This window comes from Homalodisca vitripennis, chromosome 5 (assembly GCF_021130785.1).
Source record: "Homalodisca vitripennis isolate AUS2020 chromosome 5, UT_GWSS_2.1, whole genome shotgun sequence".
NCBI lineage: Eukaryota > Metazoa > Arthropoda > Insecta > Hemiptera > Cicadellidae > Homalodisca > Homalodisca vitripennis.
Genome location: NC_060211.1, coordinates 52,871,193 through 52,897,888, shown reverse-complemented (window position 1 = coordinate 52,897,888; position 26,696 = coordinate 52,871,193). Strand labels below are relative to the sequence as shown.

Here is a 26,696-nt window from a genome sequence, read left to right as displayed (position 1 = left end):
GTAAAGTTTTTCATATGCCATGATCTAATCAATTTTTGTCAGTAATAATAAATTAAACATTTTTAATGAGGCTGTAGTTTTACTTAAATAATGCATAACATTTTACGTTATGTGTATGTATATGTGTAATTTTTTAATTATTTTTGTGTTGACATAAGTTTAGCTTAGTTACAAAAATCTGTCTTCTGATCTAAGTTTTTTTGGAACAATTAAACTTTATACAAATTTTAGACTCCACTTACGATGTCTAAATTACAGTACACATAAGTTTAAATATATATAAAACATTCCTTGGAATGTTTTAGATCTTGTATACTAATAATATATATTCTATAATGAGTAATATAATATGTATCTTATTGTAGTATGTATAGATAATTAAGTAAAGTTTAGAATTGATATTGCTCGTTGCGATTTATATGTGTACATATGTATGTATGTATTTGTATATAAATACGTAATTCTTAAAGTATATGCTAAGGAACAGTTCAATATAACAAAACTGTTACATTTTGCACATTTATAATGTAACCATCTTACAAGAACATCACTCTATATAGTTTCTTAGGACGGCTAGCAGTGTGTCTAGTTATGTGTATATACGGCCATATTAGTATTTTATTTAAATTAATCTTAAGTTTTATTTATTTTTTGCCATTTTTTTTCAACTAAATATTTTATTACATCTTTGGTACCTTATTTATTTTATACTTTCCTGTCTGGGCAGGTGGACTGTTGAGAGGGAAATGGATGTTGACGACAACATTAAAAACTATTTTGTTTCCAACCATTGTTTAGAATTAGATTCTTCTATGCAATACTTTAAGTTTTTAAGTGGACAACCTTAAAATATTTCATCCTAATATCCACAGTTTCCAAGAATATAGATGAACTACCAATCTACCTAATAGTAGCTAGATGAATATAATAGGACTGATTTAGATGTCATTGTGTTATCTGAGTGCTTGCTGTGGGGGGAGGTTACGCGTTTGGACAGCTTTCTACTGGTGAGCCGAGAATTGACGCAGTAAAAACGACGTATTTGCTGTTTACATTAACGACAAATTATTTGCTACTTTTAAACAGGTTTCACTTGATGATTTTTATGACAATGTTTGGATTTTACATTTAACAATACATTTTCTAGCCATTTGACAGAGAATTATTATAACACTCTACATAATAGCGTAATATACAAATTTCTCAAAGACTTCATATATATACCATATATATCATATATATATCATATATTTACTTGATGAAGATGGAGCTTGTATTGGCTATTCTTAACTTAAACAGTACATTTAGAACACGCCTACCAGTACTTTTTATTTTTGTGAGGCCGATATTATATTCGATAGCAAGGCTATCTCCATCAGACACGTTACAAAAGTAAATACCTCTTAAACCATAACCGTTGACTGACTGGTATTTGATTTGTATACTTGGAGCGGAACTTGTGCTATGTGTTGACAAACCCACTAGACAGACTGATTGTAGCGCGGCGTGTCTTGACCATATATTTGTTAGATATGGTGATAATGATGTCAGAGGGGCCGTACTGTACACCGCTGTCACAGACCACTACTCCACGGCCGCACTATTATCAGCACCGCTGTCACAGTCCACTACTCCACTGCCCTCACTATTTTCACCACTGCTGTCACTGACCACTACTCCACGGCCGCACTATTATCAGCACCGCTGTCACAGTCCACTACTCCACTGCCCTCACTATTTTCACCACTGCTGTCACTGACCACTACTCCACTGCCCTCACTATTATCAGCACTGCTGTCACTGACCACTACTCCACTGCCCTCAATATTATCAGCACTGCTGTCACAAACCACTACTCCACTGCTCTCACTATTATCAGCACTGCTGCTACTGACCACTACTCAACTGCCCTCAATATTATCAGCACTGCTGTCACTGACTACTACTCCACTGCCCTCACTATTATCAGCACTGCTGCCACTGACCACTACTCCACTGCCCTCACTATTATCAGCACTGCTGTCACACTGACCACTACTCCACTGCCCTCACTATTATCAGCACTGCTGCCACTGACCACTACTCCACTGCCCTCACTATTATCAGCACTGCTGTCACTGACCACTACTCCACTGCCCTCACTATTATCAGCACTGCTGTCACTGACCACTACTCCACTGCCCTCAATATTATCAGCACTGCTGTCACTGACCACTACTCCACTGCCCTCAATATTATCAGCACTGCTGTCACTGACCACTACTCCACTGCCCTCACTATTATCAGCACTGCTGTCACTGACCACTACTCCACTGCCCTCAATATTATCAGCACTGCTGTCACTGACCACTACTCCACTGCCCTCAATATTATCAGCACTGCTGTCACTGACCACTACTCCACTGCCCTCACTATTTTCAGCACTGCTGTCACTGACCACTACTCCACTGCCCTCAATATTATCAGCACTGCTGTCACTGACCACTACTCCACTGCCCTCACTATTATCAGCACTGCTGTCACTGACCACTACTCCACTGCCCTCACTATTATCAGCACTGCTGTCACTGACCACTACTCCACTGCCCTCAATATTATCAGCACTGCTGTCACTGACCACTACTCCACTGCCCTCAATATTATCAGCACTGCTGTCACTGACCACTACTCCACTGCCCTCACTATTTTCACCACTGCTGTCACTGACCACTACTCCACTGCCCTCACTATTATCAGCACTGCTGTCACTGACCACTACTCCACTGCCCTCACTATTATCAGCACTGCTGTCACTGACCACTACTCCACTGCCCTCACTATTATCAGCACTGCTGTCACTGACCACTACTCCACTGCCCTCAATATTATCAGCACTGCTGTCACTGACCACTACTCCACTGCCCTCAATATTATCAGCACTGCTGTCACTGACCACTACTCCACTGCCCTCACTATTATCAGCACTGCTGTCACTGACCACTACTCCACTGCCCTCAATATTATCAGCACTGCTGTCACTGACCACTACTCCACTGCCCTCAATATTATCAGCACTGCTGTCACTGACCACTACTCCACTGCCCTCACTATTTTCAGCACTGCTGTCACTGACCACTACTCCACTGCCCTCACTATTATCAGCACTGCTGTCACTGACCACTACTCCACTGCCCTCAATATTATCAGCACTGCTGTCACTGACCACTACTCCACTGCCCTCACTATTATCAGCACTGCTGTCACTGACCACTACTCCACTGCCCTCACTATTATCAGCACTGCTGTCACTGACCACTACTCCACTGCCCTCAATATTATCAGCACTGCTGTCACTGACCACTACTCCACTGCCCTCACTATTATCAGCACTGCTGTCACTGACCACTACTCCACTGCCCTCACTATTATCAGCACTGCTGTCACTGACCACTACTCCACTGCCCTCAATATTATCAGCACTGCTGTCACTGACCACTACTCCACTGCCCTCACTATTATCAGCACTGCTGTCACTGACCACTACTCCACTGCCCTCACTATTATCAGCACTGCTGTCACTGACCACTACTCCACTGCCCTCACTATTATCAGCACTGCTGTCACTGACCACTACTCCACTGCCCTCACTATTATCAGCACTGCTGTCACTGACCACTACTCCACTGCCCTCAATATTATCAGCACTGCTGTCACTGACCAACTCACTACTCCTCACTATTGTCATACTGATAAACGTGACTACTTCGACCAGAGTTTGTTAACAACCTCATTAACTTGGATAAGGAACCTGTAATTTGGTTATGAATGAATCATTTAATATATTTTACAGTTCTGTAAATAATTTGATAGCAAGTGCCTAAAAACCCATGAAAGGTTGATCTACTAGGAATAAAAACATAAAACCTTGGGTATTATTGGGTCTGGTAAATCAATTCGTGTTATTAAGTAAGAATCTAAAAAATCAACCTTTCAATGCAGAATTAAAACGTAACTGTAATAAATACAGACATAATCTAAGTAAATTGTCCAAAGAGCTAAGAGGGATTATTACAGGGTTAAACTGGCTGAAACAAGCTATCCTACATGATTTTGGGGGTTGATCAATAAACTGGCAGGCAGGGTTGACATAAAAGACGCCTCCCCTACTAATAATATTTGCATACGAGTATAGCAACACTGTTATCGACCAAACTTTTGTAAAACTGTTGCTTATGATTTTAACATATTTTTTCAGGAGTGGGGCGAAATGTTTTGTAATAAGATAAATGCTGCTGGGAATCTGCTTGTGAACGACTATGACAACAGACTAATTTTACATTACGGGCTGTCACTGAAGAAGACATTATTCAATACGTTTTCGGATTGCGCGATGGGTCTGCTTCAGGTCGTGGCTGCGTTTCGGCCACACTTAGTTAAGATGCTCCCTTTGTTCAAAACATCACATTACTCTAGTATTTTTAACTTACAGTCTTCTCCCTCCATAAATTTCTTGGTTGTTTGGCTTGAACGATCAATTTCTTAACGAGAGAGACAGAAAGTGAGTGAGTGAGAGAGAGATAGAGAGAGAATTTGACAATTTCTTTATTTTACCTGCCCTGGCTTAGACCAAAGGTCCACTCTTCGGCCAGGACACGGCCCCAAACATTTTACAATTTTATCATTCATTACAGTCGTTGTGGCAAAAACGTGTGTTACTTGTACACAAGCAATTTTCCATTATAACTCACTTTTCTGACTATGCCTTCTCACATTGCATGCCTGTTACAAATTTATTCCTGTAGTACACAATTATATTATAATTTATAAGTATTATTAATAATAAATAAATATTTTTATTTTTTTTAATCATTGCACAGTCAACAATACATATTAGAGATAAAATTCAAGTATTACATGCAATCAATATTCCTCTCGAACTAACCTAAACACCGCAAACATTTTACTAAATCACATGCATTTAAACATGCATGATAAACAGTTTAATAAAAATATTCCTTTTAATTTACAATAAACGAAAAGAAAACAACACAGAACAATTATTTACATGGTAATCTAAGTTAAATTTAATTAATCACATATATTATATTTACAGAATGATGTAGTAATTACTCATATCTAGCCAACAAATGATTCTTTAACCCTTTTTTTAACAAAGAAACACTAGGAACATATTTAATACTGTCATCTAAGTTGTTTAATAACCTTATACTCCTTACATGATAAGATTTATTATATGTTACAGTTCTATGAATTGGAAATTGTAAAGTCATGTTACCAAATCTTGTTTCCCTACCATGCACATGGTTCATCATTATATATTGATGGAATAAATAATCTGGTTTCTCAAACATCAGAATTTTATACATCTGTAATAGAACACTGTACTCAATTCTTTCATTTATCTATAGCCAACATAGCTCTTTAAAATAAACAGTAATATGCACATCTATTGGTAAATTGAAGATATAACGAATACATGCATTTTGTGCCCTTTGTAGCCTTTGCAGTTGTTCATTGCTTATATCACAAAATACGGCATTGGAATAGTCAAATTTATTGTTACATGCAAAATCTCAATTAAGTTAACATTAGATGAAAGACGAGGTGTTCCTAATATTATCGGTTTGCATTTAGCTGCATTCAGGCTTAGCCCAAGGTCAGTGCACCACTTATACAACATTGTCAGATCAGCGTTTAGGCGGTCAACAGCGATATTAATTTCATCCAACTGACAGTGTGTGTACAATTGCTTGTCATCAGCATATAACATCGTCTTACAGAAAGTAATTGGTTCATATATTCTATTTATATACAAACTAAATAACATTGCGGACATTGTTAACTCTGAGGCACCCCTACAGGGTTACACGTGCATTCGGACAGTACACCACTTTGAGTTTTAACTCTTTGAACTCTATCTACTAAATAAGAGGAAAACCATTTAAGAACTGTGTCATCAAAATCATAGGATTCGAGTGCAGACAATAGTAGCCTATAGTTGACACACTCGAAAGCTCGACTAAAGTCCAAGAGCATCAATATTGTTAACTTCCTTTGATCCAAGGCTCGTCTGATATCATCTGTTACTCTTATCAGGGCAGTTTGAGTGCTGTATACAGATCGATAACCAGACTGGTATTTGAACAGGATACTATTTACATTACATATGCGCTAACCTGTTTTTACACAAGCTTATCAAGAATTCTAAACGATTATCAATCTTTGGTAATGGCAGAATTAATGCTCTCTTCCACTGAATAGGATAAACAATATTATTAAGTGAATAGTTAAAAATGTAACATAACACATGTTTTATTTCATCATACACCAATTTGATGAATTTTAATGGTAAACCATCATTTCCCACTGCACTGGAGGAAATATTTTTAATCTCAATATAAATTAATTCTACCGTAACATTGGTAAACACAAAATTATTCTGAGGCTCTCTTGGTTCTCTCTTATTCCTATAATATTCAATCAGGTTATTGCCTATACCATTATTAACACCACAAAAATAATTATTAAAGTCATTGATATTTACAATAGGGTCTGAATATGTCTCTGTTCCTTACCAGTACCCCGACTATTTAAAATTTTCCATAAGTCTTTGACCAATTTGTTCCTCTAGTAACAAACTAAAATGTCGATTCCTCGCATCTCTCTGTAACCTCTTAAGACTATTTCTCAACTTTCTGTACTCTTCCCCGTCCCCCACATTTTTTGTTCTAATATAACGCTTGTATTTAGAGTCTCTTTGTCCAATTAACTCTTTCAGTTCATCATATATCCAAGGACAAGGCTTTCTTTTCTCACGGATAACTCGCTAAGGTACAAATTTATTAAATAATTCCAACAATCTCTCCTCAACCATATTTACCATTTCATCAATACTATTACTACTATATACATTGCGCCAATCCGTATTTAAACATTGATTTTTTTTATTAACACTATACGCATGCTTAAAATCTCTTATAACTAATTTGTTTTTATTTAAATTTAACTTAATTCTTAAATTTTAATCCTACATAAATTAATTCATGGTAATAAATCTCTGAAACAGCAAACTGTCCATGCTTTTTTACCTTATTTACATCATTTACTACAATTAAGTCAAACAGTGTATCGCTATTAGGTAAATGCTAGGTTGAATTCAGTGGTAAAATATTTAAATTAAGAGTTTCGACATGATTCAGCAATGCGGTTCTGTCAGCAAAAATTCTATTAGAGCTGAGATCTGTATTATAATCTTCTAACAACATAAATAAATGATCATGTTTGGGCAACAAATTAGATACAATATCAAACAGCTCGGCTATTCCAGATGCTTTTAGGGGGCGATATACTGCACATAACAACAATCTCCAAACACACGTAACTTCTAACATAATATTCTCTATTTGTTTACTATATTTAGAGTCGGATGAGGCTATTATTCTATAATTAAGATTACTTCTAAGGTACACAGCTATGCCACCTCCTTTTTTTCCATCTCTGTCATGCCTTATCATATTATAATATCATATTATAACAGAGAGAGAGAGAGAGATCGAGAGAGAGAGAGAGAGAGAGGTGGTTGGCCGAAGCCCAGCGGTCCCTCCTCCACCCCTGGTTTTAAGTCGGAGACTTATTCACCAGGCCGCTTTCCTGAGTTCCTCTTGATTACTCTTGATCCTCTTCCGGGCACTCTTGTTGTGCCTATCCAACACAACTCTCTCCCCTCACCTAGCACTTATGTACTAGGATCATCGGAATTTTGAATTCTTCTTTCGTTTTGTTTTTATCAGCCTATGTTCTTCTGCTCCTCTTCAAGCTGCTTGCTGTCTTCCGGCATTTTCTAGGTCATGCTTCTTTACTCCCTATCCGTCTACACATACGTGAAAACTCCAGTGCTGATACTTTACTTCTAAGAAAGTTTATCTTTTCCCAAGCCCACATCTTCCGTCGGAGGAGTTCCTTCAAATCTCTCCGTTCTTCTTCGTAGAACCAGCACTCCATCAGCACATGCTGAGATGTCTCCAGCTCTCCGCAGTGGGTGCAGCGGTCATCTTCCACGAGGTTAAAGCTCTTCAGTTTGGCCTTAAAGTTGCCATGTCCACTCACGAACTGTGTGGTGTAGTGGTCCGTCTCCCAGTGCACCTTCTTCCTGATCCTCACATTTCCGGGACGAACGCAAATGTCTCTCTTCCTTTAGTGCTTCTTTCCCACAACCTCTGCCATTCGTCAAGTGTTTCTTCTCTTCTAATCCCCCTGCTTCTCCCCGCTGTCTAACCCTTCCTCCTTGTCCCTCTTCGCTTGATTCTTTCTTCTACCATCAGGTCTAGCGGGGATCACTCCGGCAATCACTCTCACAGCTTCGTGGGATATTGTGCTGTAACCTTGATCACTCCCAATAGCATCTTCCTCTGCAAGCTCATCAGCTTCGACCTCTCTCCTCGTCCTCTCATTCTTTGCCCCCACATTTCACAGCCGTACAGGACCATGGCTCCAGCGCTCCGATGTACAGTCTCCTTAAGTTTTTCACACTTCATTCCATGATTTTTTTTGCCAGTCCATTCAATTTTCCAAAGGCTTTCATAGCCTTGTCCGATCACTGGTCATAATGCCCTGCAAACTTCATCCTGCTTCCCACTACTACTCCTAGATATTTTGTCTCGTTCGAGCACCGGATTGTCACATCTCCCATGTTCACACGGATAAACCTTTCAACTAACTTTCCTTTGAGTAATACCATCACAGTCTTCTCCTTCGAGAACGTCATCTTCCTTTCTTCTCCCCATCCTGTAATAAGCTCTAGGGCTCTTGTCGCCTTCCCCATGAGGTCTGGGCTCATGTTGGACTTCACCAGCAGCAGTCCGTCATCCGCATAAGCTCTCGCCGAAATACCCTCCCCAAATGGCAGCCGTAGGAACCCATCGAACAGGACATTCCAGAACAGAGGGCCCACCACTGATCCTTGGGGGCAGCCTTTTGTGATGCTCTTGCTCACCTCACCGTTGCCAGCTCTCAGCGTCACTGTCCTCCCTCCTAAAGTAGTCCCCTCACCAGACGGTAGATGTTGTTGGGGGCACCGCCCCATCTTACCAATCACCCTCAGGATCTCTGGCCACCAAGCGGAGTCGAACGCTCCGGAGATGTCCAGGAACAATCCAACGACGTATTTTTCCTCAGATTCTTCTACCTCTCTTCTCATGTCCAGCAATGCATCGACTGTTCCCACACCTTCCGTGAAACCATACTGAGCAGCATTCGTCCTATTTTCTCTCTCCATCCAATCCTTCATCCTCTTCACGACCAGTCTTTCCCCTAACTTTCCCAACACGGGTAGGAGGGTCACCGGCCTGTAGGATTTGACTTTGCTCGGGTCTTTATCTTCGCTTTTCAAGAATACTTTTCACTATTCCTTTCTTCCAGACGTCCGGAAACCTGCCTTCTCTCAGCATCTTGTTTGTACAAGTTCAGCAGCGTACCTTTGATTCGTCCGTACATCCTCTTGACGACTTCGCCCTTTATTCCGTCATATCCCGGTGCCTTCCGGTCTTTCATTTGTTTGACACATGCGGTCAGCTCTTCCTCCGTGAAGTCTTCCTCATTTGCTCCAGTGCTCTCCTCCATCATCCCCCCTCTAACTTCTCTCTGTTGCTCAGTGTCTTCATCCTCCCTATCGTCCGGTAGCAGACCTTCGATCAATCTCCGTAGAGTGTCTTCCACTGTTTCTGTCATCGTTCCATCTTCCTTCTCTAGGCTGACCAATTCGATATCCTTCTTTATCTTCTCCGCAACGATCTTGTAAACCTTTCCCCATGGATCACCTTCTTCGTCTGCGATGAGCTTTTCCCACATCTTCCTCTTCTGCTTCCTGATTTCCAGATGTATTCTGTTCTTGATCCGGTAAACGCTCTCCTGTCAACCTCCCTTCCTGTTCTTCTCCAAATCCTGCTCTTCCCCCTCATCTTCACTCGTAATTTCTCCAGATCTTCCGACCACCAATAGACCTTCTTCATTCCTTTAGTTGCCTTGGGAAACTGGTCCTCCATCAGGTTCAAACGTCATTTCCGTGATTTTCTCCGCATGAACCTCTGCTGTAGTCATTTCCAGTTCCATGTCTTCGATACTTCTACGTAGCGCCTCGTCAAATCTCGTCCAGTTCACCTTCCTCAAGCAGTACGTTCCCTAAGTCTCTGCTCGTTTTGGTTTACCCCGATTCTCCTGATCTGATATCACCTTCATTGTGATAAGTCTGTGGTCACTCAAGGTCTCTTCCTGTACTGTCCAGTCTTTAATCCTGCTTGAGATATCCCTCGTCGCTATCGTCACATCTATGTTCGACTTGCCTCCCTGTGTGTTCTCAAGGTCATCCACCTACTAAATTTGTTCAGCACCTGAAGATCCCAAGCCGAGACAACGTCTTCTACCTGGGACCCTTTTTCATCTGTAGAACCACTGCGCCACAGTCCTGACCTCGCATTCAGATCCCCTCCACATAAGACTTCCTTGTTTCCTTTCTTCCTAATTTATGTCCACTAACCATGTTAAATGACCATCAATAGGTTCTGATGACCTGCAGTATAGACTAATCACTTGCATCGACTTTCCACCTTGTTCCAACCTTACACTGACGCACGTTCCGCTTGTTTCACCTGCATTCATGATTGCTCCGATCTTCTCATTCATCACAAAAATTGCACTCCAGATATCTTCTCTTCCACTCCCGGTCATGAAAAACTCTGCATCCAGAAATCCTCACTCTCCCACCCACTATGTATGGCTCTTGGACCAGGAGAACATCAATCTTATCTAGTAAACATCTCCTAATGGCTTCATCCATAGCTACCTTACTCCTACCTAAATTCCACTGGGCAATCCTACAGTCCATAATCAATCTTATCATTATTCCTCTTAACGGCCTTCTCGTACACAGGACACCTCCTTGAGCCTGCATCATGATTTAGGTCCCCTCGACCTTCTCTTTTGCAGTTGGCACAACACACTGCTTCTTTCTTCTTCTTATTAGGGCAGTCTTTATAGTCGTGTTCCTCCCGCACAGTATGAGCAACTAGGTTTCAGCGAAGTGCAATGCTAGCAATGTGCCCAAAATCTCTGACACTGAAACACCTGGCTATGTCCACGTAGTCCTTCACCCTGCAGCACTGCCACTACCACATAGATCTTGTCTTTCATCCTTAGCAAGTTTCCTAACTCTCACGGAGCATTCCACTACAATATGATTTTTCTTCCCTCCAGATCTTGCATCCTTGTACTTGTGTCTCACCTCGAACTCCTGTCTGAAAACTGTTCCTGCTCGATTTCACTGCCATGCATATTCCTGCTGAACACTTCTTCTTTCACCTCCTCTTCGGTCAGTTCAGCGTTCACATCATAATCATTATGACGGGCTTCTTCTTTGTCGGTTTTCTCAACCTTCAACCCTGCCTCCAAGAGCGATTTCTGCTTTATCAGGTTCTCCACTCCTTCTTCGTTCTCTGCCTCCACGATCACTCCGTTCCTGAGAGAGAGAGAGAGAGAGAGAGAGAGAGAGAGAGAGAGAATTAGACAATTTCTTTATTTATCCTGTCACAGTGGGAGATTGGACCGTAGGTCTAAACTGCCAACAATACATATATTACCATATATAAAGCGAGTTGTGACTGTTACATATTCAACAACAATAACAAAATTATTAATATGTTAATTGTATTACTTTCACTATTATGACTATGAAATACTTTGATAAATATTACACTCTATCATACAGATAGTTTATACAACAATGTAAAGGTTAAAGTAAACATTTATTAATACTAAGCTATTTAAGTTTAAACACTACTATTTCACTACTTTCTTACAAATATTTCCATAATCTTAAGACAATTCTATTAAATACTTTGATAAATATTACACTCTATGGTACTGATAGTTTATACAACAATGTAAAGGTTAAAGTTACACATTATTTATCATAATTAAGGTGTTTAAGTTTTAACAATTACATTGAGATTTCCTACTTTCATTGTTCATATCTTTTCACGAGATTACATTTGAGCTTTTTCAAGAAATTTTTGATACTGGTACTATCTTTAATACTATTATCTAGGTTATTTAACAATCGTATTGACTGAGTGTGAAATGCCTTGCCATACACAACAGTTCTGTGTATTGGAAACTGTAAAATTGTACTACCAAAACGTGTTTGTCTCAAATGCAAATTTTCCATGAATCTGTATTTTTCATATAAATATTAAGGGAGGGAGGGAGGGAGGGAGAGAGAGAGAGAGAGAGAGAGAGAGAGAGAGAGAGAGAGAGAAAGTTTAAGTGAGGCAAGAAGAGCGTAAAGTTAATAATGTAATTTTACTTGAAATTCAGATTTGTGTTATTTCAATCTTAGATGTGATAAATTTATAAGGTGCTTCTTAGTTTTAATTTTATGTTGTAAGTATTATGGTTACTGTCATCAGTTAATTGCATTAATTTATGTACAATTATGGGAACCATTCATAAAAAAATGTAACACTGTGTTATCTTAAATAGTTTATCATATATATACATTTTAATTGAACTATACAATATATACAGACTGACGCCCTTGTTCACAAACAACATATGTCTTGACCCGTAGTACATTTATACAAAACACATTTAAAACCTCGAGGAACATTCTTTACAGGAAAAAATTTAATGCATGTAATACAATCTGTTATGTCATGTAAGATTTACTAACACGTTAAGACGTCCTTAAGGGTATTGCTTCGATATAGACACATTACTAAAGACTATACATTATCTACTCTTAGTCGACAATGTATAAAACGGTTATTTTACTTTCCAGGTAGAGTAAATATGTATGATTCTTTTATTTGGTTCTCCTTGCTGGCAGTATCCATGTTGGTCTTACTGCTGACAACAGATTCCGATGTTCCTGAAAATTAAAAGCAATTATTAACCAACTCCATGCTGTTACTTGTAAGAAACAAATATGTTTTTTAACTATACCCTAATTACTGCATATAAGCAGAATTCAAACCAGCCAATCTAATAGACTGCATCCAATTCATATGTGATTTAGTACTCTGAAATTTTTGTTTCACTGTTTGGTATTCATCTATAATGGTCGTCACGTATCACATTTAACTAGATTTGGAGAAAATATCAAACTTTATATGGTAAGTAAATCTTTTTTGCCGGATCTATAAATTTGGGTTCACAGCAAAGGAAATAGAATGTAGTTATTCCTTTAACACCTGTACTTTTAACAGTACATTAATGGAAAAAGTAGTACTCAATAAATTGTCCGTTAAAAAATAGAATGAAGCAAAGTTTATAATATCTAGCTCTTTCCAGTTCAGCTTGCTATAAAGAAAACTGAAGGTTGACCCAATGTGTTCAAGTTCGTATGAAACCAACTAAATCTACAAATTAACTTCACCACGTGTGTAGATTAGATAAGTTTAGACTTCTGAACACTATTTCTTGTTAAGACAATCTTATAATAGAAGCACCTTGTATATTTTATTTTATAAAAGGACGAAGTAGATTAAAACCGTTTTTATTAAAAGGCTAGTATTAAACGAAGACAGCAGTTGACTGTAGTTTCCATCAATATGTATAAACTTTGTAATGATAATTAATTTAAATAATGTCTTTATGTGGAGATAAATTATTGCATCTTTATTTGGAGATGATGGAATGCAACACATTAATTCAATGTCAGTCAGTACCTCATAATATGTGTAATTAGGAACTATACATACTTATTCAGTTTTTTAAATGTATTGATCCAATCACGCACTTGTTCCAGTATTTATACAATATATCCATACGTTACAAACTGTTATCATATCACATTTGAGTTTTAGTTTACCTTTAAAATAGTCTTCTATTTCCAACAGAGTTTTACCACGAGTCTCCGGAAGGAAAAAGAACAGAAGTAGAGTGCCAACCGTTCCTGAGCCAGCGAAGAAAAGAAACAGTTGAAGAGAACTAAAAGAGCGCTCTAAAAGTGTGTAGAATTTTATAGCAAGGAAAGTTACAAAATAGCCAAAACTTGTCGCTATTCCATTTGCGACCTGTAACAAAAACAAATGCCACATTATTATTATTATTATCAAGTAATAAATGGATCGATTGTCAATAACTATCTGATTTTTATTGGGGGTATCTGAGGGAAACAGTGTTGCTTCCTGAACATTTTTCGAATCTAAGTAATTTCCTCAAGTAATTTCTGTGAATAGTGTCACTCACCCCTCGTACAGATGTGGGGAACACCTCTCCCATGACGGCCCAGAATATGGAGGAGTACGCAACGTTGCTTGTGAGGACGTACAGGAGGACCAAAAAACCGACGAGCCAAGGGGGAAAAGTCAGCAAGGACGACACGGACAGTGCCAGCATCAACAGGGATACCACCATGACCACGCTGGAGAGCAGGGCTGGGGGCCTCATACCCCACCTACTGCAGGCCCAAGTCGACAGGAACGATGAGACTAAACGCATGGAGGATACGACCAAGGCTACGTAATATGCTTCACCTCCTAAACCGGCTTTTTGTGTAAAGTTTATCTGGAAAACATCGAAAATGTAAATTTGATCTTTTATTAATTATAACTTATATGAACTTAAATGTACGAATGAAAGTAAGGGTGTTACAAGGGGGTCACTTTTCTCCTATCTCGCCCATGTTAAGTTATGTATCTTTTTCTCAGAAAATATAAAATATATCCGAATAGTTTATTTTTAATTTTTATATTGGTTCTTTTTCTATGATTGGAATGAAAAAATGCAACCCTAAGTCAATTCTTAAATTTTGTGTAAATTTTTTAAAAAAATGTACTTTTTATTTATGAAAATTAATAATTTAGTGTTTTACAATATAAATCATTTTCATTTTATATACATAATTTTCTTTTCAGCCTACAGAACACTTTCACCTGAACATTTAAAATAAAAGTACGTTTAATTATCTTTACCCGTTCCTGAGAAAAGGGTACATATATGTGTCGCAAAACTAAACTTTCGGAAAACGGCAAATGAAAAAAAACACACATTTGAAATTAAAAAATGTAATATTTTATTTTTTGTTACCTTCTAATACATGCCAGGAGCATATAATGGGTTGTCCCCTTCCTCCTCTTCATAGACATCCTCAATTTTTCTCTTTGATTTGTGCAATGCCTGTCTTATTTTCTTATGAAGCTCTTCCTGACATTTATCTGCTTTTGCGATCCGTTTCCGGTCCAGCTTCAACAAAGCACTCACAAACTGCTTTCCAGGCCTCAGGTTGCATTTCTCAAACAATTTGCACTTTCCGATGTTACCATCATTGAAGTATTGATAGCTTCATACACTCCAAACTTCAGTGTATTTATTCTTACAAAGTTCTTTTTGGGTACAAAAGGCCAGATAACATTGTTTAGCGACTTGTTTACGTTTCGAGTTTTGCCTTTGACACATTTCTGAAGTAATACTGGGTCTGAAAGTGCTCTGAACACTGGTTTTACATGAAGCATAGCTTTTTTAGGGAGATGGAAATGATTTTTGTGGTCATAGGCTACATTTTCTTGAACCGCTTTACGATACTTACACCAGGTATCTTCTGTATTTGGGAATAGGGCGTGCTGTGGTTTCTCATTTGATGATGATAAATGAAAATACTCTGCCCAGACTGCAGCTTGCATGTCTTTGACAGAAAATAGGTTTCTCAATATAGCTAGTTTATAAAAGCAATACATACGGTTTGTCAAAAAGCAATACATCTATAAACAAACAAAACAAACATCTATCAGCTGTCTACTGGCTACAATTCTGCTGAAGCAGGTTAGCCAAATTATTAAACAAAAAGAAAATCTTGTTTTCTTTGACTATTATATGTATAACAGTGAGCAACAACACAAAGCTTGAAGCGCAGTACACACTACGCTGAGAATGCTTACTCAACCGGTAAAAACTTTGAAACTTGTCAAATATATGAATTTTTTAACACACTTCCCGTAACAGTAACAAAATAAACCATGCATCATTTTAAACAGGAGATTCTGGGTACAATTTAGAACAAAAAAACAGAAAAACCAATTTTTTCGAAAAGTTATCAATTATGAACTTGGTCTTTTCCTGTAAAGTTGGCTGTTTTTCAGAATGTATGTATGTGTTGGCTGTCATGAATGTTATGCGCAGGAGTTTGTGCATTGATTAATACCCCGTTAAATGTATGTAAGAATGTTCGGTGTAATAGCAAAATTAAGGACTCCAAAGTTCAGGTTGGTTTCAGTAGTTCCAGAAGTTTTGCTTCAAGAACTTTATGATAGGGTAGACATCCACAAAGCTATTTGGTAGAATACATAATTGGTAGTCCAGTGTTCTGTACTTCGTTCAAGGCACGTACAAATCGAAATGAAACTATGAAATGTGTCCTTAATCAGCATACATGGTCTATAGTGTGTAGGTTGAAAAACTATTGTATTTTTGATTTTATATGATAATTATAGATATTTAATACATTTCAATGAGTTGTCTGATATTACATTATTGAATATTACATAAAATTTTTGAATTAATTTTCTGGAAAGTTAAGGTTGGGGATAAGGGCCGCCTCCTGTCGAGATCCATGAGGAGTATTGTAGGGCACTAATTTCAAGTCATGTCCACACGGAAAAAGGGGAAACCAGCTTTGAACCAGCCTCTCCAGTCAAAGCAGGGAAGGCGTGGCACACCTTTATGTCTAGGCTAGCAAGAACCTTTTACACTTAAGGAATGAACCCCATTAACTCCAACAATCATGTCTCGCAATAGACTAGACTATCAAATTACCTTTGCACCCCAGAATCTCAACATTTGCGGTTAGTGATGTGCCGCTCCTGGAAATCCATAAGGCTACCCATATTTAAGTGACACATCGGTTTTTGCTGTGCCCAGTGTGGGTTCCAACTGGAAGGTATAAACCAACCAGAAGTGACCCTTGTTGGATCTTAACCATTAACAACGATGTAATTGTATACTATAATATTAATATATAATTGAGGATATAAAGTAAATTACCGCATAATTCATTACGATGGTCGCTCCAGAGAGATGTCCAGCGATTGCGAATGTTAACATGAATATCAGCGACTTGTAGGCCTGAGGTTGCCGCAGGTTGTAGAAGACGGAGAGCCAGGAGGTTGTCTGCTGCTTGTCGCTCGCTCTGCTGCTGAAGCTGTCCAGCTCCTCCTTGACCTGTTCGGGGTCTGACGCTCCTCGCAGGTTCTGCAGAGCTTGCAGCGCTTCCTCAGAACGGCCTCTGCTCAGCAGCCACAAGGGGCTCTCCGGCATGAGTGGTGTCAGCAAAATCGGTATTATTGTCAGGCCCAATCCAAAGTACGAAGTTTCCGTCCATGAGTCCTTAAAATTTAAGAATAGTTTTCAAAGAGTACTTCAAATCCTGTGAAATGGCAACCTGTAAACACAGGTTCTATGTTAGCAATTATTATGGAATTGAATCTCAATGATGCACATAGTTAAGTAGCCTAGTTACAAACATGACCACGTTAATGTTTTAAAAATATGTGTTTAGCATGTGGTATTAGAGTGTATATTTATGTTAAATTCAATTCTGACATATATTTATTACAAAAATGACCAGATATATATTAAACATTCATTTTAATACATGAATGAATTACAAAGTCAGCCAGGTCTAAACTACAGGTTACACTGTAAATGAATCACGTCTGTGATTCATTGTGTCCTCAGAAGCTGAAATCAGCTCAACTATGAATTTTCAAAAATTCTCCAGGGCTCAGCCTTTTGTAACCGGAAATTAATCCTAAAGCACAAGCCATGTTCAAGTATTTGTTTCCTTCGTTGACCAGCTTGGCCTACGGGTAGGAGGTAGGCTGAAGCACTTGCGCCTTCCTTATGACAGTTTTCACCTTGCATTCTCCCTAAGAAATAGCACGCGATAAACATTCTTGTGGATAAACACAACCAACTTCCACATGAACAGCTTGGGTTCAGGAAAGGAAAATCGACTATAGACGCTGTTGTGAGTCTGGTCTACTTAGTTTTCGAGGGATTACAAACTCGACATACCACCCGAGGTGCCTTGCTCGGTTTATCAAAGGCATTTGACTGTGTTGACCAAATAACTCTGCTCGAAAAACTGGAATCACATGACATGCGAGGTGTGCAAGACGTAATGTCATATCATTTATAATCGACAGAACACAAGTTTTCCAAATCTTAAATCAGCTTTCAAATCGAATCCAGCTGAGCTACGGTGTTTCCCGGGGATCATTTCTCAGACCAATTCTGTTTGTCATAATACGTCAATACGTCAATATTGGGTCTTCACTAATAAGAAAATTCGTGCAGTCTGCTGATGACCCGACTCTCTGCTTCGGTGGAAAACAAAAAATCCCTTTAAGAGGAACGAACTTTGTTGAAATTAACAATAATTGTGTTAAAAATTAAACAGCCTCAATCTGGAAAAAAAAAAAAAAAAAAAAAAAAAAAAAAAAAAAAATCCAATACTCTGCGGCCTTCATACTCAGAATGTGCCCTGCCATAATGTTTGCAGATTCAATCCTGGAAGAAGACTACAGCTCTGAATTCCTTGGAATATATCTACAGGAGTAGATCAAGGGTTGACATGGAAGGACCACATTGATCTTGTTTGGCCCAAATTATCATAAGGAATTTATGTTTTATGTATGTGGCAGAGTCAGATTCTAGATTTTTCTCTAAGAAGAAGGTGCAACGGAGCTAAACTCCGTTCACTTAATTTGAATAACTTATTTAGATTTTTATATGCTTTTTTACATAGTTTTACATAGTTATAAAAAGTAAAAACATAATGTATGGATGGCAATACTAACCTCATAAAAACACGCCCAGAGGTAGACAAGGAAGATTCCGAGTGCCTTCAGAGTTGGGTTGAAGTTGACTAGGATTGTGCGGAGGGATACAGTACCGATCTCTGCCGTATAAGAGACAGAGGCACAAGCCAAACCTATTCCCATCCCCGCCACAGCTCTGCCAGAGTATACAGCGAGTAATGAGAAAGGAAATACTGCAAGTAATATCCAGCTGATAGCGAACGTCAAGTTCATCAGCATCAGTCCCCAGCGGCGGCCAACCCAGTCGATCATCGGCCCTGCCAGTAGTGATGATATCAGAGCTGGTATGTAAGTTATGCTGGCTATGACAGAATATTTTTAAAGTTTAGTTCAGATAATAACTTTTTTCTTATAGAAAACATCTCAACAGTCCAGGAATAACAATAACTTCAGTTTTTAGTTGCAATGATATTTTTTGAGTTCACGTAATTTAAAAATCATAAGCTAAGAAAAAGTTTTACTTCTTTGCTTTTTAATCATAAATAATTCTGTGCAGGATAAAAAATATGTCGCCAACAGAGTAAAATTGTACTTACAGGGGTAGCTGTAAGTTTTATACTTGTGCTATTACTGGTGCACTCTACATCTGATATATAATTTTTGTCATGTCGCGTCGTGGTTTTACTAAGATTATACTTATAATATGAGTTGAAAAGTCATTAAAACGTTATAAATAGTTTATAAAAACCCACAAATAGTTTAGAAAGTATAGATAGAAATATTTTATAATTTAAGTAATTTTCTTTCAAAATATAGGTATAAATAACATAATTTCTTAAGAAAGGGTCCGCGAATGTTGGCATAGTAGTCTACAGTAAGACAACAGGGTTTTCGGGAAGTCAACTTAGTCAACGGGATTACAATAGGGGATCAGTTGAAAATTAATTTCTCTAGCCTTGTGATTGGATAGACCAAAATTAAGGGTGTTGGTGATGTGTTAGTTGGTTAGGGAAGGGGTATAAAAATCTCTGACACGCATATCTTGGTGTCTTTTAAGTTAGTTTTTTTTAGATTTGGTGTTGGTGATTTTTTGGTCTTAATTTTAAGTGTGCGCGGTATTTTGCTGAAGTAGCTCTTTTATAGTCGAATTACGATATTCATGTGAGAAATCTATTTTCAACTAATTTAAGTCTCTTTTACAAGGATTATTGTATTATTTTGATACAATAGAGGAATTAAGAAGACACTAAGTAGCGCAAGTTTTCAAAAGAGTACATGTTGTTGCAAATATTGTTCAATTAAAGTTCTCAATTGTAATATTTGTTAAAGATGCAATATAGATTTAGTAATTTTGTGTGTGTGTGTGTGTGTGTGTGTGTGTGTGTGTGTGTGTGTGTGTGTTGTGTTTGGTGTGTGTGGTTTAGTAAAAGTAATTTTATATTTATATTTAAATGATACACATTATTAACTTCAAATCTGTATCAAAAGTAACACACGTGGTACAAAGAATTTTTAAGTGAAGTTTTAGTTTAGGTTTATTTAGTTTCCTTTATAATTAAAATATTAATTTTATTTTTGATCAAATTTATAACCTTTATTTTGTTTGAATTTTTAAAAATTTTAATGTTTAGTTCTGTTATAATTTTGAATCAAGGAGTTAACTTTAATTTAATTTGTTATATTAATTAAGTGGTCGTGTAACCATTTGTGTATTAAATTTAATTATTGAAATTATATAATGTTATTTTCTTGGAAACCGATTATAACTTTGAACTTTATTACATACGAAATTTTTTATAAGGCGGTCTTTCCAAATAGTGCTCTAAAACTGATAAGATCAAAAACACAAAACAAGTGCCACAGATATCACTAAAAGTGAGTGAACAAAAAATTTTTTTAAAGGTATTTGCTACTCTAATTTTCATCTACTGTTACATATAAATTTTTATTTACTAATACAAACCTATCCAGGAAGCTTCCTTAAGAGAAGTATGTAGCCCGGGACCGGTACCCACAAGAGGCGGCACCAACACGGAAGGAAACCCCATAGCCATCCCTGTATTCAACATCCCCCAGTTGGCCACCAGGCTTGCTGCCACCTATAATAATGCATATCATTTTAGCACCAATTTGGACAGTCTGTTATTTTCGTAGTTTCGTTACACACGTCATTTCTATGATGGAATATTACTATCTCGGCGGTACCAGGAAAACGTATAAAGTATTGTTTGAGCATTTTCCATGGTTAAGTAAAATAAAAAACCGTAACACTGTGATTACAGAGCTTTAATAATTTTCTCAGGGATAAACTTGATAATACATACACGATGGCGGAAATATCTGAAACATCCTGTTACCTTAAAAACTCTCTGTTGAAAAAAAAACACGTAGAAAATATATGATTCATGCAAAGATTTACTGTGGAAAGTCATGTGGAGCATATTATGGAACAGTGTAAACGATTGTTGAGGCATTTGCCATATTTATGTGAAATAAAAATAACTGTCACACTATGATGACAAAAATATCAAAAACATCCTGTTACGTTCAAAACTCTCTGTTGGTGAAAACTTTGACGTAGAAAAAATATTTTTCATGCTAGGATGTCGTGTAATATTACTGTGAGAAGCCATGTGGGGCATATTCTGAAACAGTGGGACAAGGCCAAGTCCTACATTGTGTGTTCTCCAAAGTACCCTGAATAATTTTGCAATATTAGGGAACATTTCTCTGGGAACATGTATGCCAGAGCTCTGATGATGCCGCCTGTTGAAGACAGCACAACGAACGATGTTATGAAGCAAGAAGACAGTCTTGTTTGGAGTAAATAGGATTTTATTTTAATTTTAATGACTTACGTCAATAAATGTAAGGCAAATTGGAATGACCTTGATGATTCTGCAAAATCCTAAGACTTAGAAATCTACTCTTAAAGATCCTTAGAAATTGTTCTGAAGCCATGTGGAAATATATTTTATAGTGATAGAATATGATGCCGAGAGCTAAATTTGGATTTGACGTTCCAAGGCGTACAGGTAATTCCTCTGCCAGAATCATAATTCTGAATGACGTCATTGTAAGACCACGAAGGGCTGTGGGCGATGCCACATGGTGGAGCGAAAGGATGGTGTATTTAATAGCAAGTATGAATGAACCCCGTGTTGTTAGAGACGTTTTGTGAAAACATTTCAACTCGGTAGGGACAATATGTATGTTTGGTAATTTTCTATCTAAAGTACTTTTTTGTAAATTGGCTGTTTATATGTTGATTAAAATTCACAAAACATTCTAAAGCTTCCTAATTCCATACTGATTTATTTGTATGAAACCCTTATGTATAAAACTGTTTGCAACACAACTCAATAGTTTTGGTTTTTTTAAATGTGTTAATAAAGTGAGTTTTAATATTCTACGTTTCACTCTACAAATAGCAATAACTAGACTTTGTGTTTTCTATAAGAAACTGATTTAACAGATTTCGTTCTTTGTCACTTACATGAGATGTGATTACAACTATATTTTCAACATTATTTTTTAATAATATACACTTTAGCACAGTATAATACTTTCTATATTATAATTTCCAAAATCTGATATATGTACTCTCCTAAAGCATACAAAATGTTTAATATCTAGCCTGTCATACGCGGTTATCCATGAAATAAATGTTCTGTTTTATATACTATGTTTAGGTAAAAAAACTATTATTTTGGGGTTTTATGTTTATTTTACGGAATGTAAAATGTGTAATTTTATATTTTATGCAATTATTCAGAGTTTTTTACTGTTTGTAATTTTCTCTCAGCCTGTTATGGGAATAATGAGACAGTTATTGGTAATTATAGGACTTTTTTATACAACTATCTAAAGAGAGTAGGCATATAAACATATTCGTTGGTGAAATTAATGTGAAGTGTTATATACCATTTATGTATTGCTATTACATTTTTCACTTCATGCTGTGACATAAACATTTTTTAATTGGATATTATTATTTGAAATATACGTTAATATGTGTACCTGGACAGCTGTCGATTTTACGAGGAGAGTGTTTACCGATAGCACCATACCGACACGCCAACACACAACGATACTGATAAAAGTAAATGAGGACTATGAAGGAAAACGTATTTAGTACTAACACTAACATATTCCAGTAACATGGAATGAAGTTGAAGGCCAGGATGATAATGGTATTATTGGAAGTGATAATAGAATTCTAGATAGCGTTAATAACGTGTATTGAGCCATTTATGGCATTTAAGGGTATTAATACACGTGGTCAGGGATGTCAAAATGAACAAACATATTTGATACACAATCCAGTATAATCCAGATGAAGATTGAACGATGTTTTAGACACGATTCCCTCGTACGGCGCAGCAACCGAGTTATCTACACACAACGTAGGTAGTTGTATGATAAGCACGGTTGATTCATGCGGTTGATTCATTCGAATGTTGAGTTCGACATCATTTCACCTTCCGCTTAATGTACGTTTGCAATCTGACATTGTCTCAGTCTTCATCTAGGTTACACTGGATGGTACTGGGTAAACCAAACTATCTCTTTTGTAGTCTATGTGTCTCTGATGTCGACTTTGATGGATCTGTTCAGAAGGACGTGGACTTCAGGTTCCAGGAGTCAGCAGCGCTCAGCAGGTTAATTTGTAGTTTTGATATTTTTATGTCTATTTTGCAATGTTTGACAAGACGGTTTAGGTTATTGTATTATAAACAAAGGCTGTGCACTATTTAGTTTTGTTCTATTAAACATTGCACGTGCAAACTATCAACTAGCCAACTGATAGTGTGCAAGCTGTATTGTTATTTGGACCAATTATGGGTGTGTTTTGTCTCGAAATACTTCTGCAATTTATCGCAGATATGACTCAAATAGTACTTATTAACTTAATGGACATTTCTTACTAAAACTTTATAAGGATATATATTTATATATTGATTTTTGTAAAAACTGTAAATAAAAAACTCAAAATACACACTAAAGGTCAATATTGATCTTAAATATTACACTGATGATACACTGTCTATTCGAAAATTACTTCTGGCATTACTAATTAAACTTCCTACATACCTATGTAGAACGATAAACCGTATGAAGAGAACAATTTAGTGCAACCTATGTCATGTTAGTTGTCAATTAGTTTAAACAATACACTACAGAACGATAAGATTTAAAATTATCTAAAGAGCATCTTCATGTTTCAATGCAAAATAAAATAAATAATTAATATTCAATATTTATGTGTTATTTATCTAACCTGACTTCTGTTAGAGAAAACAACAATTATTTTGAGTGATTGTTCATTTTATTGGTGTAAGATTAGATGCAATTTTCTTAAATAAAGGTAACTGATAAACATTTGTAAAATTAAATTATTGAGGTATTGGGGTTAGTTATTTGTCAACATTTATGACAGAAATTAAATGTAAATGAATATGTAACTACAAAGTAAGGGTACACTTCCTATAAATATATGTATTGGAGGTATCTATCTGCCTGGGTAAATAAAGAATTTTTCATTTCATTTTTCATTTCACCTCGCCATGTTTCATGTAACAGGCTTTGCTAAATTAGCATAAACAATGCAAGTAAATAAATCATTTCATTCTGATTTTTAGTCCATATATGTATATATTTCATATGCTAATGTGTTACATAATTGTACTGAATTTATTTCCAGATTTATAAATTCTACCATTTTCTTGTTGCTACCATTGTTACCTATAAGAGCAGTATAAAACGTTATATGATGTTGAGCCAAATCCCATAGCATGATCATTGAACTTGATGTTGTCTTTATAGAAATTAAACTGCAATAATTTTCTCCTCGAGATATCCTGTGGACAGATAGACAGAAATTACATTTTTCTAGCTCCTCAAGTCAACGCCAAACCTCCCCTTAAGTCTTCCCTGTCGACAACTCAATAACAGTTAATTGAAACATGAACGTAAATTGAGGTAAATTGTTTCTCATTGAGTAATTGTTTGGAACTAGATTGGAATAGCATTTAAACACTAACATCTGGTTAAAACACTAAATTACTATAATAGGCTTCAAAGGTTCATTCATGAAAATTACCAGTGGTCTGGTATTTCAAATTAAACCATTAAAAACTTACTTGAGTGTTTCAAACAACCACTGGAATTCACACACGACTTTCACAATTAACTATCTCAACAGAATTATTTTAAGATACAAATATCACTTCCAGTTCAGTTGGAAGAGAAGTAAATTTCACATGTGGCCGTCATCTTGAAATGGCAAACTGGGAGATGCGTTATTGGTTTAGATGTTTGATTCGCACGAAACTGATGGTACAATAGCCATCAATATTGGCATTTATTATAACAACACTTTCAAAATTTCAGAAAGTGTATGATCTTAAAACCTTACTAGACAAAAATGGTTCTAACCAATTTCATTATAAAAACGTAAACTTCATTTAGTTAACATTAATATAAAATTATTGTTGTATACATTTTTACTTATGAAGTTTCAATTTGTACCGTTGTTTAGTTTTACTTCATATAGTACATATTTTCGCAACCCAGTTACATGTTACTGGTTAGTATAAGTTCCATCCGATGTTCTTAGAACTTTATTCTTGGCGGATTGATAACCTAATAGGCACGCGTATTAATTATTTCTCTCGGGAACTTTGTAGCTGCCGAACCTCGCTACCGAAACAATATCTCGCGCGCCTTGTCCGCGAGTTGCAGTTCGCTCTTCGATCTCACTTCTTGAGTTCAAGCCCAACTACTTCATGTTTTAGACTTCCAGTCTACTTATCTTCCTCTTTTCCGACTACAGTTGCATTGCCGAGCCAAGAATGCTGACGCCCGCGGTTGTGAGACAAGTTCATCGTAAAGGGAAGTTATTTTTAAAGTTTTAATAATTATTAATTTCGAAGGTACAACCCATAGAACATTGGAATATTTAGGCCCATCCCATGGTATCATATTTTAGTTAATTCATACTCTATTTGGCGGCAACGTGGCAATACTTTATTTTCTTTTACCAAACAGAAGTGGTGCTTTTATGTTTATTTGCCAATATTAAACATATACGTAAACTTCGAATTTCGAGTATTCATTACTACGACCTCAGCGGTATCCATCCCCATGTGTATTGTCCATTTGGTACAAATTGTATACGTGTTTAACATCAAGTGGTCACCATGTTGAAACCTCATAAGTTATTGAAAAATGAGTAGAAATATATGTTTCTTATAATCACTTCACAAAACTATGAGAAATTTAATTTCGATTTATCTTGTGTAATAATAACCATAAAAATGTTGCCCAAGTGACCGTCATCTTGAAACGTTTTATTGGTTAAGACTAGCTAACAGACTCATCCAGTGTACAAACTTTAGTCTGATTGATGATGATTAAAACTTTGTACGCCAGCTATCCGGAACTATACGTGATATATAAACAAACACGGTAAAGAAACATTATTCTAATGACCTGAGAATTCGTAATCACTGTTTTTTTTATGTATAATTTATAATAACTATATATAACTTCGAATAGTGGCCGGCCGTCTTGAAACCTTTAGAAGATATGAAAAAGAACTTTTGTTGTATTCAATTACATAATAAAGTATAAAATTTATCGGTTTTGGGAATGAGTAAATATTTTTGCTAGAATGTTAACGGCCGCCAACTTGAAATTTTTAATTGTTCAATACTGACTAACGAACTCATTAAAGTCAAGTGCAAATTTGTTTAATATGGGCGGCAGTTATCGCCAAAATTACAGTAATTATCGTAATCACAAGCTCGCGTTATATTCCACAAGTCAATAGGCGCGCGCGCGCGCGCACACACACACACACACACACACACACACACACACACA

The 26,696-nt window shown here is 36.8% G+C and overlaps 2 protein-coding genes across 2 annotated transcripts; both read right to left on the bottom strand.

Moving 5' to 3' along the window:
• Window positions 1-1,673: 1,673 nt before the first annotated feature.
• On the bottom strand, window positions 1,674-3,724 carry LOC124363470 (clumping factor A-like). The gene is made up of 2 exons (XM_046818718.1): window positions 1,992-3,724; window positions 1,674-1,839 (listed from the first exon to the last, which is right to left on the bottom strand). Exons 1-2 carry the CDS (start codon window positions 3,722-3,724, stop codon window positions 1,674-1,676), a joined length of 1,899 nt encoding a protein of 632 aa, XP_046674674.1.
• An 8,794-nt stretch (window positions 3,725-12,518) lies between these two features.
• Window positions 12,519-22,924, bottom strand: LOC124362196 (facilitated trehalose transporter Tret1-like). The gene is made up of 7 exons (XM_046816490.1): window positions 22,830-22,924; window positions 20,773-20,908; window positions 18,849-19,171; window positions 17,032-17,373; window positions 14,242-14,559; window positions 13,862-14,066; window positions 12,519-12,919 (listed from the first exon to the last, which is right to left on the bottom strand). The coding sequence occupies exons 1-7, from the start codon at window positions 22,875-22,877 to the stop codon at window positions 12,819-12,821; spliced, it is 1,473 nt and encodes a 490-aa protein (XP_046672446.1). The 5' UTR covers window positions 22,878-22,924; the 3' UTR covers window positions 12,519-12,818.
• Between the last annotated feature and the right edge of the window lie 3,772 nt (window positions 22,925-26,696).